Source organism: Diplotaxodon limnothrissa, linkage group LG2, assembly GCF_057381915.1.
Source record: "Diplotaxodon limnothrissa isolate DT_005_m linkage group LG2, D_limnothrissa_male_GT1.1, whole genome shotgun sequence".
Classification (NCBI taxonomy): Eukaryota; Metazoa; Chordata; class Actinopteri; order Cichliformes; family Cichlidae; genus Diplotaxodon; species Diplotaxodon limnothrissa.
The window spans coordinates 39608906-39624053 of record NC_140597.1 but is presented as its reverse complement, the minus strand read 5'-3'; the positions used below and the strand labels follow the sequence as shown (position 1 = coordinate 39624053).

The 15148-nt window shown below is 43.5% G+C and overlaps 2 protein-coding genes across 4 annotated transcripts in view; one reads left to right on the top strand and one right to left on the bottom strand.

Annotated features, from left to right (window-relative positions):
* atp8a1 (ATPase phospholipid transporting 8A1) overlaps positions 1 to 9494 on the top strand; it is a 106824-nt gene extending 97330 nt beyond the window's left edge. For all 3 annotated transcript variants that reach the window (XM_085363525.1, XM_085363533.1, XM_085363517.1), the window contains 4 exons: positions 814 to 902; positions 1270 to 1362; positions 3290 to 3381; positions 7038 to 9494. In XM_085363525.1, coding sequence (XP_085219651.1) covers positions 814 to 902; positions 1270 to 1362; positions 3290 to 3381; positions 7038 to 7135 — 372 coding nt within the window. In that variant the 3' untranslated portion in view covers positions 7136 to 9494. The remainder of the gene's footprint in view (positions 1 to 813; positions 903 to 1269; positions 1363 to 3289; positions 3382 to 7037) is intronic.
* A 2561-nt stretch (positions 9495 to 12055) lies between these two features.
* Positions 12056 to 14258, bottom strand: shisa3 (shisa family member 3). The gene is made up of 2 exons (XM_085373541.1): positions 13988 to 14258; positions 12056 to 12642 (listed from the first exon to the last, which is right to left on the bottom strand). Exons 1-2 carry the CDS (start codon positions 14256 to 14258, stop codon positions 12056 to 12058), a joined length of 858 nt encoding a protein of 285 aa, XP_085229667.1.
* Between the last annotated feature and the right edge of the window lie 890 nt (positions 14259 to 15148).

Sequence of the window (15148 nt, the reverse complement as noted above, 5' to 3'; positions counted from 1 at the left end):
TTCTAACTTACTGTGTTTAAATATCATTTGAAGGATTTATGTGAAAACGGAGGGAATGATTTCTGTCTGAACTTTTATTCAACTCAAAATTTATGATATGTTGGAGACAATGAACCTTTTTTTTTTTTTTTGCATGTAATGGGGATTTCACATAATTGTCTGACATTAAGGCCAAACAGTTAATCAAGACAACTATTTGCAAATTATTCTACAATAACAACGACTGTTCGTGCAGCTGTACAAGAAAACATAAGAAATGAGCCAAACATTATAAACTAGCTTTCGGTAACCCATTTAAAGCCGCTGAACAAGACATCTTTAACTGCTTTTGGTTTTCTGGAGTGATAAACTGCCAACATTAAACCTGAACTCACATAATTACATACATTACACTTCATCAACACTCACTTAGATTGAGTGGCTGCTGCAGTCGACGCACCGCAGAAGGCGTTTCTGTGTCTGCGCTGACGCACCGACGGGAGCTCTCAGCACGGCTCACATCTGAGCTGTTTTCCTTTGAAAGAGATACCGCTGTCTAAATAGATCACAGGTACTTCCTCCGCCCTGTGGAGGGGGATGCAAACAAAAACATGGTATCATTTAGTCATGGAGGATTAACCCACACTGAGTCGGTTATTTAGACCCATCTTCTCTCTGTTTCCACAATAAAACCGCTGCTGTTGTTATGTATGTGTTTGGATATGTGGCGCTGTAGAGGATGGTAGTGGTTGTGGAGCTCTTGTGTTTCTATCTGATCTGATTTCTATTGTGTGTGTGTGTGTGTGTGTGTGTGTGTGTGTGTGTGTGTGGCAGGCGGACATGATGTTCAATTCAGGGGTCTTCTGGATGGGCCTGTTCTTCATCCCAGTCACCTCGCTGATTTTCGACGTGGCCTACAAAGTGTGAGTCTTCTCCCCGCTCTCCTCGCTCATCATCGCTCTAATGCACATCCAGTTCAGGAAATTCCTGCAGAATCTCTCATATCTCCTGAAGCAATTCCCGCCCAAGTTTTTGTCCAGACTTCCAAACGTTTCTAGCGTTTCCATTCTGCAAGTCGAAATATTGCATTTCTGGTCTGGTTGACATCAGCCTGTTGCAGATTCGAGGTGTCAGGAGCAATTTGTAATGTCAGGGTTTTTATATTTTCTCATTCACTCCGACCAGCTTGAATTGGTCGAACTGGTTTTAAATATCAGCCTGTGGAGGTTCAGTCGTGTTCAGACATCTGCTGTATGATTCTGGTTTTACAAACCTTTGTTTCATTTACAGTGTGAAGAAGGCGTTCTTTAAGACCCTGGTGGATGAGGTGCAGGAGCTGGAGGCGCTATCTAAAGACCCTGGAGCAGTAGTGCATGGAAAGAGGTACTGTTACACCACATTACCGCTCCTCCACTCTTGCCTTTACAGCAGGATTTTGTCTGAAAGTAGATCAAATTTATGTTTAATAAAAAGTAGATGAAAATTTATGTCCCTACAAAAACATTAAGCAGTGAGAAAAGGTGATAAAATCTGTGTAATATTATAATAGTTTAAAAAAAATCTTTTTCTCTAGAAAAGTGTTTGTTTGTGTTTGTATGTGAAGCGAATAAATTGTGCATTATCATTCTCTTTACTGTGCATGTACCACACATGTAGGCGAGGAAGATTTACAGTCTTTGCTCGAGATAAATAAAGTGCTCAGCAGCACTTGTTTTTGATTTGTTTTTATATCTTTCTTTGTACCTTGTAGTCTTGGAGTCATTAGACATCCGAGAACATTTATCAATTATCTAAATAATGACACTCGTAATTGTCAGGTTGTAATTCTCACTGGCAATGTCAGATTTTGGCAAGTGATAACACAGAAGTGCCTAAAACCAAGTAAAATGAATGCCCGGCACTAGCCGAAGTCAGTTGCTTCTCCGATCAATACCATATGACGTGAAAACAACAATTCCTTCAAGTGCCAAAAACCAAAATTTCTGTCCTAAAATGACTTTATTTGTTTTGTTGAGTGAGTACAGAGCGTTCAAGAAGGTAAAATACTTTGCACTTTGGATCATCAACAACTGCATCTTTGCATTGTTGCTTTTGTGCAACACAATACCTTGTGTTATTTATGCCGTGAAAGAAAATTGGCAGCAAATTTTGCATTCCGGCGATTAAACATTGCAAGCAGGAATATGTATGAAACGTTCTGTCATCAAATTTGCAACTTTGTTTTGATATAAGCGATTAGTCTTTCTTTATTAGCGGATAAAACAACCAGATAACAGCCTTTGTTTTAGCTCATCTATCATATATAAATGACAGATTGGTAGTCTTTGTAACATCGATGCAACTCCTATGAAATCAAATCCTGGGTTAAAGCACTCTTTATTGATTTGTAGTGTTACTCACATGGCTCAGATTAACAGAACGGCAAAATGACGAATTTATGTTGTCTCGGGCTGTCATATCTCCCAACGCTGTCGAGACTACATAGTTAATGCCTCGGCTATTATTGCTCTTTTCACAAAATGTGAACCATTCCCCAGAATTTTGAAGATTATCCGGGAGGAAGAGTCATCTCTGTCCTCCCAAATCCCTCAAAATGCTGTTAATACCCCGGTTCTGCTGCCAGCAGTATTCCTGTGTGAAGGAAAGAAATCTTCAAATTGCTGCTAAATTGCGGGAGTTTGACTGTGATGTCAGTAATCGTGTCATTGTCTCGTTTTTGGTTTTGTTTTTTTTTCTCCCCCTCCAACGGTCCTGCTATATTAAAGCCATACATTATATTTTGTATCAGCTGAAGCAGGTCCGCTCTGCTCTCTCTGGGGCCTGAGTCCGGCAGCAGCCAGCAACACAGAGCAGATCAGTGTGAGATCTGTGGCTGACTGAAAGCGATCCTCCTGCCTGGACGCTATCCCAGACCCAGCAGGCTGCAGACACACACACACGTCCGGATGCGTACAGAAGCAAACTTATAGTGATAACCGCTCAAATATATAAATGAACTTTTGCACGTAATGCTTGTAGGCAGCCACGTGCGTGCACACGCAGGCATCTGTTGTTGCAAACATTTGTTAGCTGTACAGGAATGCCTTTTGGCCAAGCTGCTGCTTCAGATATTCCTCTCACAAAATCGCTTTGTTCTTCTGCGTCTGCACAGCAATGTTTCCCTACATGGTGTTTGTACCAGCAGGTATAGCAGTTGGCAGGTCCCTGCACTCTGGAGGGGCTTGGACAGCCTTGATGTATGGGTCATTAAATCTGCCTGTGGTGCTCAGCAGGCTGCTAACACACTGAATATTGCTCTGTGTGTGTGTAGTTTGACAGAGAGAGCCCAGCTCCTGAAGAACGTCTTCAAGAAGAGCACAGTGAGTCTGTACCGGTCTGACTCCATGCAGCAGAACCTGCTCCGTAAGTTACCCTCAAACCTTTTCTTTCTTTGCTTCGTTCTTTCTCATCCTTACTCGAGCTAGCTTAGATTTATTTCCTCCCAAATATGTTCTCTGTCAGGTAGGACAGATCACAGTTCGTAATTCCTCCTCTGACACATGCTACATCTCCAGAGTGTCTTCTCTTTCATCCATTGGGACACAGCAACACTCTGCTCTTTCCACTTCTTTTCACATGTAGTGTAACCAGGTGCAGATCAGTAATCGTGCCTGCAAATGGCCCCAACGTTCCCAATGTCTTGAATTAAACTTGTTTTCCAGTTGAGTTGAACTGCGCATAATATTAAATGTCACTTCTTTTTTCAATCATCTGAAAAGCTATTAGTGAAGTTGCCATTTAAAATTGGCTGTTAGTCTGCTATTAATTTACAGATTCATGGCTTCAGTTCAGTGTATTTGTTTCTCTTATGCTGGACATGAACAGTAAGTCAACATTAACATATCTATAGAAGTAAACTCAGCTGACGTTGACCTTGAAGCCCGTGTGCTTCAAGACTGAATCCACATGCCTGAATTATCCAAATATCAGGTGGTAATGACGGTGAAAATTCATCACACCGTCTTACCGACCCACAAAAAGCCTGTTTACGTGGTGCTTAAGATTTATTAACAATTTTGAAATTTTAAGGTATTGGAAAAGAGAGGCAGAAAACGGATGATAATGAAAAAGTACCAGAAACTGGTGTGGCAGATTTGCAGTGACTCTCTAAGTGTGGGTTTGTGTTTTGTTCTTTTCTGTCTTTTGTCTGATCAGTTTGTTTTTTGTTTGTCTCATAGGTGGGGATGAGACCGTTGTTGTGTGATACCTTTTTAAATTCATTAATCAAACCTCGCCCTGTTTACACCTCCTGCCCCTCCGTAGCTTCCCGATAGACACCGCTCTTCTTCCTTTTCGTTGTGTACTTCCTGTCCCGCCCCTCGTGTGCCTTCGTGTGTCCTCAGTAGCTCAGTAGAATGAGATAACGATGAAATGATGAAATGTTATTCCTCCCCCACCCCACTATGCACTCGTCACAGCGGGTTCCTTTGAACTTTCCCGCTGGCCTCCAGGTACTGAGCGGGTCATTTGACACCTGAAGGTGAGTCAGGGATCAGAGGTCAGAGGAGATCCTGTAGGAGAGTTTAGCACAGTGCTGCTTTTACACAGAGGATAAAACTTTTGGGGGAGATGTAAACTCTCATCCTGTGTTTCCTTTTTGTCACGTGATTAATTTTAAGTCTGATGTTGTGGGAAATGTGCTTATTTGAAGCTTGTGGCAGCTCTCATATCTGTCTCTTCACTTGGTGCCTGTTGCTGACAACCATCAAGGCATTGTGCTTTTTAATTCATCTGTAAACTATTTCCAGCTGCTGCACAGTGGACGTAACCACCGTGACGCCACCCACTAGTCCCCTACTGAGGCCTTCATTTTGGCATTTTGGTCATTATGTTGGTTTTTGAAAAGGCAAATTGTCAGAAGTGCGTTAAACACAGTCAAGTTTGAGTTTAGGGACAATTAGTGGTGAGGAGACCGAGCAGAGTGCTTCACCCTCACCTCACTGGATGGGTGAGTTCTCTAAAGATTCACCTCCAGCACCGTTGTAATGTCAAAGTGGAAAATATATAGTGCATCCTGAAAGTATTCACAGCGCTTCCACATTTTGACATGGTACAACCTTAGATGGATTCATTCTTTTTTGCAGAACTTTGTAAGCTCTATTAACTTCTTTGAGATCCAGAGATGCTCAGACATTCACAGAGGGGTCCCAAAGCCACATTGTAGTCTTGGCTTTGTGCTCAGGGTCTTTGTCTGGTTGAAAGATGAACCTTCATCCCAGTCCCAGGTCCACAGTGCTCTGGAGCAGGTTATCATCAAGGACGTCTCTGCACATTGCTGTATTGATCTTCCCCTCAATCCTGACTGGTCCTCACAGCATGATGCTGCCACCACCATGCTTCCCTGTAAGGACGGTATTGGCTAGGTGATGAGCGGTGCCAGGTTTCCTCCGGACATGGCGCTTGGCATTCAGGCCATAGAGTTCAATCATTGTTTCATCAGACCAGAGAATTTGCTTCTAATGGTCTGAGAGTCCATCATTTGGCAAAGTCCTGGTTGGTGGAGTTCTGTTTTTTTCTTGTGGAAGGTTCTTTTCTCTCCACACAGCAATGCTGGAGCTCTTTCGGAGCAACCACATTGGTCTGGCTAAAGCCCTTCTGCTCGTTCACATTGGCCGAGGGGCCAGCTCTAGGAAGTGTCCCAGCCTCAATGCAATCCTGTCTTAGGATGTACAAACAATTCCTTGGACTTTATAGCTTGCTTTGTGCTCTGATATGGACTATCCACTATGATTGTATATATTATAGACAGACGTGTGCATTTCCAAATCATGTTCAATCAACTGAATTTACCACAGGTGGTCTTCAGTCAAGTTGTAGAAACATCTGAGAGATGATCAGTGCAAACAAGATACACCTGATGTAATCTGTGAGTGCCATGGCAAAGGCTGTGCATGCTTATATACATGTTACGTTTTTGCCTTTTAGCTTAAAAACATTTCAAGAATTTCGGGCAAACTTTATTTCACTGCATCGTTTTGGATTGCGTGTAGAATTTTGAGGTGAAAATGATCCTTTTTTGGAATGATGTAACAAAATGTGGAACAAGTGGAGCTCTGTGAATACTTTCCTGTTAACAGGCTATAAATTTGGGCCGTTTAAAGAGGAATGATTCGCTTTTGAGTTTAGAACAGCAGCTGACTTCATTTTCAGCCCTGGAGGTTTCCAGAGGTTCCTGGTCACAACGTAGGAAACAACTTAGAAACTGTTTATCGTGCCTTGCAGAAATCTAAACAGATATTTACCACAGTGACTCTAATGTGAGAGAAGCTCAAATTGGAGCTGGCTACAGCCAGAAGCTTCTTAACTCAGCATAAAGACTGCAAACAGGATCCAAAGCTTGCCTGGCAGACAGGTCAGATGTCATGTCGTTGGGCCTTGGTCACACAGAGACCAGTGTTCCAACCTGTGGCAAACACAAGTTTCATTACCAGCTGGAAGTTGATTGAGTAGTTGGCACGTGATTGCAGAGAAAGCAGGGTCTTCCATACAAGCTGACAGGACCTGGGACAAACTGTTAGCAATCAAAGCAAACACAAGGAAGTTTTCAATTTTGGGCTGTATATCTCTTTGCAAACAGTTTCCCTTAGCAACTGCCAATACCTTCTAGCAACCACTTGCCAACCAGTCAGGGAAAAACCATTTTGCCTTGAAGTCTGTGGTTGTCAGGTTACACCAAGTAGTTTCTAGGTGTGTGTGCTTGTATGTTCCACGGGGCAGGAGAGATGATTTTCTTTTTGTTTGGTTATCAGATTGATAAAAGCCAGCGTCTTCATCAGGATCTAACATCACTTTAAGTCTATATTGGTTGTAGCCGAGCTAACAATGCAGACGTGAGGCCTGTACTGATTTTCAGCAAGAAAGCAACCATAAGCATATTTCCCAAATTTTAAGACTTTAGATTTTGTTTGTTGATTCATGTGTGTCATATGTGTGTTTTTTTTTATGTATATATATGTTTTAATTCAATGAATTACTGATCTGTACAGCCTTTGTTTGAATTTTATTCATTATGTTCACAGATGGCTACGCCTTCTCTCAAGATGAGAACGGAGTGGTGTCTCAGTCCGAGGTCATCAGAGCGTACGACACCACCAAGCAGAGGACCAACACGTGGTGAGGCGTCGGCCTTCTTGTTCACGGCCGGCCTGCTCGGAGCCACGGCGGCCGTTTCCAGTGGCGATATTTGAAGCTTAACGGGGAGAAGCGGTGGTGTGTGCGTGTGCCTCCGGCGCTGAGGGGAAGGGGGGTTTGGAAAGAGACAGAAGAAAGGGACATTGTGTCGTCTTTGGAAAAAAGGGATTTAAAAGAAAAAAACAAGGAACAAAACAAGTCACGTTCACTGTCAGCTGTAGTTGTGTGTCGCGCAGACATGATACGAGCACTGTGCTTTCTTAGCAGTCTGTGGTCTGAAGTTCTTCACTGTTCGTTTGTCTCCTTTCTGTTGATTTGAGCCAAAAGCCTAAAAATCCTTTTAGTAAATCGAAATCAAACACCGGACAGCGATTGGTTTCAGACGCTTTTGCACTCGTGAAAGATTGCCAAGGAGCAGTCGTATATACAATCGTCCAAGTACTAGTGAATCTGAGAAAAAACCTTAAAGCAAATGTAATTAAACTCCTGTGTGTGTCCAGCGCGACACAGACCACATCAGAGCAGATGTTTGGACATGTTCGTTTTGTTTTTGCACTCGAGGAAGCATCTGTTGTGTGAAGCCTTACATTTTATTATGCCTTTTCTTTCCGTCGGTTTCTTTTCAAATGCATTTTATACACATGTAGATACTGTGCCTCGTTCTTGCCTCTTCATTTATTTATGTTTTTTCTGAAGAAGTTGCCTCCTGCAACCTACCGTAGTCCTGTGTCCACTGTTTTCGCAGCAGACGTATTGCTCTCGACTTAAAATTGCATTCCACGCATCCGCTCCCGTTTCAACAATCACAACGGTGCCTACGTCAAACTGTTCCCTCTTAGAAGAAACAGATCGCTTAGACCAGTGCGCCGCACACACACCTACTGTCTCCCCACCACAGAATTGCACTCCTACAATGTGAAAACTACAGATTTGTTCCTGCAGAGGTGAAGAGGAGGCTCTCTGATGGGTTTTTCGTTGAAGCTTACAGTGGCAGCAGTGGTTCCCTTCAAATGGAGATTTTATCCCTCTAACATAAGTGCCATTAGCTTAAGGGAGAGAGAGAGAGAGAGATTAGCCAGGAAACTCCACGACAGTATCAAAACTGCTCTGTCTCTATAGTTATTTTGTGGATTTGTATTTTTATATTGGAGACGTATGAATTTTGCATCGACCGGCTTTGTAATGAATCGTCTGTAACGTTTCGTTTTTTCTTCCTCGGATGAACTGCGGGATAGATTAGACGTGACGAGGAAACCGAGCTTTCTTAAATGTCTTGTTATTATTAATATTAATATTGTTACAGCTTGATTTATTTATAATTGACTAATGTCTGTGTGATTGCTTTCTTCTCCCTATGGGAGATCAGATTTCTGATGGTGCGAGTGTGTGTATACGTGTGTGTCGGTTTTTTGCTTGCATGTGCATGTGCCGTACGAGTGTGTGTGGGTGCGTGTGTGTGTGTACCTCTACTGTGGATAATTTCTGTGTATGCACTGCATGTCTGTGTCCTCTATGAAAGACTGGGAGGTTTCTGGCACCTCAGTCCTCCTGGTGTGTTTCTTTTATTGTATATTTGTGTGCGCGCGCGTGTGTAGTGACGCTTGCTCAAGTTGTCCGTCTGCACGACTCCAGGTATAGCTATGGTGTACTAACGTGTGCCGATGCATGGCCTGTATGGGAACGCGAGGCTGCCGGCGTGCGGGTGTTCGCGGTGAAACGCTCGACCTCGACTGTGAGAGTTTCTGACGCACCGCTCGCTTCGACAGATGTTTGCACAATGCACTCGATGTACCTTTCCAGTTGTGGATATCTGGTATTTTCTGGTTTCGGTGTAGATTTCTCTTGAGTGTACACGTTTGTGACCTTTTTTCCACGCAGTGTACCTCCTGCTTTACAGGAAAGCTCATTTGTGTTTTGTGTTTCTGATTATTTTTCTCTGCTGGTCTTTGGCGTGAAAACTTAATCGGCTGTCATCTTGTCAGAAACTTTCCAAACAGCAGAATGTGGTTGTCGTCGTTGTGGAAGGTTTGGACTTTTGCTTTCTTCTCTTTCTTTTCTTCCCAGAAAACATAAAACACACGTCGTTGTCTGTGAAGGTCGTGGGCTGCATGAATGGAAAACAAAAACTGTTCTCCGAAGTGTTAACCGTACTACTTTACTTCTCCCTCAAGTGTTGATCACTTTACAAAAGCGGAAACAAAAAAGGCGCACCTTCTAACTTTTCTTTTCGATGATTCGTTTCCTTTCTGTCTTTTTGTTCGATGATTGTTCTGCATGTTGGGACTGCAAACTTATAAGTGTTGTCTTTACTGCCACGAAGGACTACTGAAATAAACTTTACAATCACTGACGAACAATGTGGAAGTCTGTTATTGCTTTTGTGTTATTTGCAAATTTGTAATCAGCGTGTGTGGCGACAAACTGGAGAGAAAATCCAAACAGGAAAAGGAGGGACGGCCATCGGCCTGCGAGCACGACAAACAAATTATATCAATAGACTTCTCATTTGTTATGATTGCGGGGTTTACTCGAACTTCTCGTGTGATCCCACACAGGCTAAGTCCTGTTTGGCTTTTCAAATTCTTATTGTTATAATCAAGGTCCAAAAACCTCCCTTCATTAGTTGATTGACAGAACATTTTTTTATACATAAACACTAACAATTCTCTGGTTACAGCTTCTAAATGTGGGTTTATTATTGTAAACTGTAACAGGATATCGTTGCATTTTTGCACGATGATCATTGGAAGCGTTGTAAGACGCCAGCCTAAGCCTTCATTTCTGTGACTGCTTTGCTATTTGCAGATATTTTACGGACTGAAAAACAAACAAATAAATAAAACATTAGTGTGGGGAGATTAGGTAATGAAATAAATACCGGGTACGTCTGAACTATAATTATTTTTTCAAGCTGGAGAGTGCAAGCTTTTGCTGTTGGTTGATGAGGTGACACCTGTGGTTACTGGTGGTGGGAGCAAGTGTGATTTTATTACATTCAGAAGAGGGTTTTTTGAGCAGCTGCTTTTTTCTACATTTTCTGTACAACTGCTATCGACACCAGGACTCTACTAGACTCTACTAGACTCTACTAGAGTGACTTTACATGTTTCATTGTTTAAAATGGTCTTTATGTATCTTATACTGGAGGGTAACCCCTCAGTTTACACGACTGAAAGCCAGTTTTCTCAAATAGGTTTGAGTAGCAGGTGGGTTGGGATGCTGCCGACTGGAGATGCCAATATTAACCCTTTAAAGCCTGAACCATGAAATAAATGCCAAGAAATTCTAATCTTTTGAAGATGGAGTGTTTATTAAACCCTCATTATTTTAAATTAATTAAAAATACTTTGAATATATTTTTGTTAATTGTGATTTATTGCTTAAAAACGTATTGTACAGTTGTTAAAGGATTAAGAAAATCCCCTCTCAAAACATCATACAGAGCCAGGGATTACTTGTATATGCTTGGACAAGTTTAATGGCGATATCTGTAATGTTAACTGTGTATTTGTGGTGCATCTGTTAAAAATATAATAAAGCAGAAGTCTACAAAGATCTACAGAAGTCTGGTGGTTTAAAAAAAAAAGTCAGAGGATTCAAAAGTTTAGGCCCTGAGAACAAATACAAAACTTGAATTGTTATAAAATCCACACGATTGTTTTAAATAAAAACATTCACTGTGTGGAGAATTGGGTTCCTACCTTCAAGGATAACTTGGAAAAGAAGTCGGAAACTTTTCTGAGCCTGGCAAAAACAGAGGATTCGATGTATCCAAAAGGTTTAGGAAATATCATGAAGACATGTTCGCGACTTCTGTTTTCCTTTCATAAGCAGAAGGTGATATAGAGGTTTGAACTGACAGCTGCAAGTTCAAACAAGACAGGATGGAGGTAACACTCCGACAGACGTTATTCATGAGAGCCGTATTCTGTGATAAAAGACTTAACGGATACCTGAACGCAGCAGCAAACATCCTGAAGCCGAACAGCTTTCGGGTTTCGTGACAAACCGGTTGCCAAGTGTGTTTCACAGTCAGGTAGCCGGGTAACAGAGCAGTCTTTGTGGAGGTTTTTCCATACCTGCTGGTGCAACCCAAACCTCTATTTCTGGGGTGAGTTGTTTTTAACACTGTGACCACGCCATGCTCATTGAGCACTGACAATGACTGATCTCAGCGCTGCATTCCTGCTGTGAAGTCTGGCGCGAGAATGAGCGACAGGTAGGGAGATGATGTGCCGGCCTGACCTCTCTGGTTTCCTTTTTGTCTCAGTGATGATGATGATGATGATGAAGCCCCGTCTTTCTGGACAAAACTGTTACTTAATAAGCTTTACATCAAACAGCACACAAGTTACTATGAGACAACATTTATTTGCTGAAGTTTAAGCAATCAATCAATCAGAAGAGCTGTAAAATCCTTTATATAACATAACATTTCCTCCAAAATAAAACGTCTCTCATTCCCAAGTCCTTCCGATTGTCAGAAAAAGGAATTCTCTGGTTTCCCAAGTCTGTTATACCTCTGTTAATGCTTAGCAGAATCTGGTGACGGCAACATCTGTTTTTCAGGAAGATCGCTGATACATTTCCATCTTGAAACGTCAACAAATGGAAACCATGGAGATCTGTTCACAAAGTAAAAGTGCATACATTTTACAAATGGTGTCAGATCTGCTGATGTGTCCTGTGCTGCAGACAGGGAGTACCTCGGGCCATGCTGGTCAACCACAGCAGCTCTGTCACGCTTTGTGCCTACCCTCCAGCAACTCGCTCTGCAGCCAATTGGCCGGGCCTCATGCATAGCTTCTCTGGCACCAGCCTCGTCTGGCGTGTTTCTGTCTGTGACAGGTCGCATCCTGCCCACTAAAAATTGTGTAATCCTCTATTTCTCGTGCTGAGAGCCCTGTCAGCTCTGTCCAAAGTCAGCGAAGCCCTTGGTTGCCGCGAAGGCGTCAGGCTGCAGAGGGAAGAAGTACTGCTGGGGAAGAAGGAAGCTGGTGTTCTGGGACGAGTGAGTGGCCATCGGGGGCTGATGGAGCTGCAACTGGGTGTGGGATGAAGGCAGCGGGTGCTGGATCCCTCCTGCCATGGGTGCTGGTGGGGATGTGTAAGGGGGAGGTGGAAGAAGAGTCTGTGGGGTCTGGGTGGGAGTGGAGGCTGACGATGAGACGGTGGCTGATACCAGGCAGCCATGCTGCTGCTGCCCCTGACCTCCGAGAGAAAACCTCCGCATGGAGCTACCTCCTCCGGCTGAACTGGAGCTGGTGGTAGCCGTGCTGGACTGCCGCGATGGGGCTCGCAGGCTTGGGGGAGCCGTGGTAAGGATCATGGGGATCGTTTCCCCCTGGCAGCTGCGTAAAGAGAAGCGAATGGGCTGCTGGGTCGGCTGCTTGGGCCTGAGACACGTGCAGCAGTAGACAGCCACCAGTGAGCCAACTATGATAAAGGCGATGAAGATGCTCCCCACCATCAGGAAGGGTACGTAGATGGGCTCTGTGGGGAAGGAAACATGGGCAATTTTTAAAAAACAAATCTGTAATATTAAACCATTTATCATACATTTCATCAGTGACATCAGCTTATTTGGGTTTAACACAACTTACTATGTAATGTGCATACACCAGCCTCAAAATGTTTGCATAAGAGGAAATAAAGTCAGCAGCTCCATTACAAAGTCCTTATAAGTTTCACATAAAGTCTTACCTTGTGATAAACTAAGAAGCATGACTGTAGCTGTTAATAGTGGGAAAAATTGTGCTAAACGTTTCTAATCATGACATCTCTTTTAGGTTCTCCACAACGTTACGAACAAACAAAAGTCACATTCCTGCTGAAAACACAAACATCTCAAGTTACGCTTCATGAAGCCTTTTCACCAAAGAAATCCACATTAGTGTTTATTTATTTTTAAATGGGAAAACTGGGAAATTGTGAGCATACGATCCACTCAATTAAAGGCTTATAAGCTTATCCGTTGGGGAAATTTAAAGAAAACTGATAAAACCTCCCCCAACAGCAGGTCAGTCTAACACTCAAACGCCTCATAAAGAAGCCACAGAAAGGACTCGCCGTCTCCTGATGTTGTGATTACTTTAGTTTAGAAATTAGTGAGCTGTCAAAGCTAATGTGCTTTATTTCTGGGCAGCATAATAGACCTGTCTGTGTGAGAAGGGTTACACTCTTCAAAACATTCCTGGACTGCAAACCTGCGCCGCTTGATCAAATTTCCAACTAATTTCTGCTTACAAATTTTTGACAGGAATTTGTTTAAAGAGGTTTTAGCGGAGTGACTGGCGGGGTGGGTCATCGAAAACGTGTCCAGGTTTCCACTTTGCACTGATAATAATTTGGAGTGTGATGGAAACTGAAGGGAGCTGGATAAGAGCAGGTGGAACCTTAATGCTTCAAACAGCAAAGGATGTAAACCTCATATAAGAAAGCTGCAGTGGAAAAAGGTCTTACAAAACGCATTTTATACTCATTTCATATTTGAAATTCATATCAGAGTGCATTAGTGTCCTTCAGCCAAGGCACTGAACCTCTGAGTGCTCTGTGCTGTCTTAATTGTTCAGCTGACCTCTGACCTCTCTAGGAGGATCCGCTATAACTTAAATAGGCAAGTCCTTCTCACAGCGTCTCCGTGTTTACCTTTTAAACACTACAGGGTTAAATAAAGTAAACAGAGTTTAGTCATGTGTGTTTTTCTCCATTCAACGAATTAAACTCTAATAAATTTGGATTTTTCTGAGGTCTTGCTTAAATTACGCACATGACGAAGACCCGAGGAAATCGACACCACAATCTTGGACCTAAATTAGCTTAAAATCAGTGAACCTACGCGCTGCAAACTCGGTGTTATCCACCTCCCTGTCGTTGGTGCAGATGCCCTGGTCCAGCCGTGCGTCCGCTGCGGCGCAGCAGTAGCGCAGCGCGCAGGAGCCGCAGCAAACTGTGGCGTCCATGGTGTCAAAATCCTCCGGACACTGGAAACCCTCGTGATAATTTCCATTTGAGTCCAGCCACCCGTGGCAGTACTCTCCCTGAGCATCCGATATCCTGAGATTCCAGGTCAGATATCCCAGCAGCAGGCAGCTCAACAGGCGCACCATCCCGACGAGCCGCTGGGGTTCACGTTCCCTGCGTCCAGTGGGCTTCAGCTCAGAGCCTCAGTCCAAGTTTACACACTTTTCATTTGTGTTAATTCACCAAAAAAGAAACTAAACGATTGGATCCTAAGACGTGAAGTTAGGTCACCGTCATCTTCCCAGCGCTGGAATCGCTCTCAGTCTGCAGCTGCTCAAAGAGGGGGGAATCCTTAATTGAATGCTCTCCGGGTTTCTTTTAAAAATCTCATTACGGAACTTCACTCTCATTCAAACGGGCTTCAATCACCAGCTGATGCTGAACAACTTGCTTTGGAGTGTCGCTCCAAACTCTCCCGTAACGCGCCTGTGCGTTAAAGTGTGAGCAGAAGTTGTGCGCCCACCTCACTGCAGTTTTGCTGTTTTTGTGGTTGGGGCTGGGGATGTGTGTGGGGGGGGACTAAGCGCGCACGCAACCTCTATTAACCGGACGTTGGGGATCACGTGGTGCAGAGGGAGCCCGGCGTGACTCTAAACGCTTCATTCCAATAAAGCCGCTCAAACAAGGCGCACGAGCTGGGCCACGCTTGTGTTCCAACTCTGCGGCTGTGCTTTAAAACAGGTGAACGCGGAGATATGTGACTCCAGCTCGTCAGCATTTTATGTTGCAGTGCTGCACACAGATGAGCGTTTTAATTCTTCTTATTCCAGCAGCTTCTAGCAGCTGCCGAGCCTTTCTCATTTTATCATTCACCTCACGTGTAATTATCACGGCCACGTTCGCCCTGCTGTTGTTTCATATTAGAGAGAAGTAAGAAGAAGTCTCCGCTAAAAGCAGAGAAAAACAGGTCCGTCTATTAAAAGCTCCGTTAAAAGGTATCGAGGCGGCGCCCCCGCGTGGCGCTGCGAACTTTTAG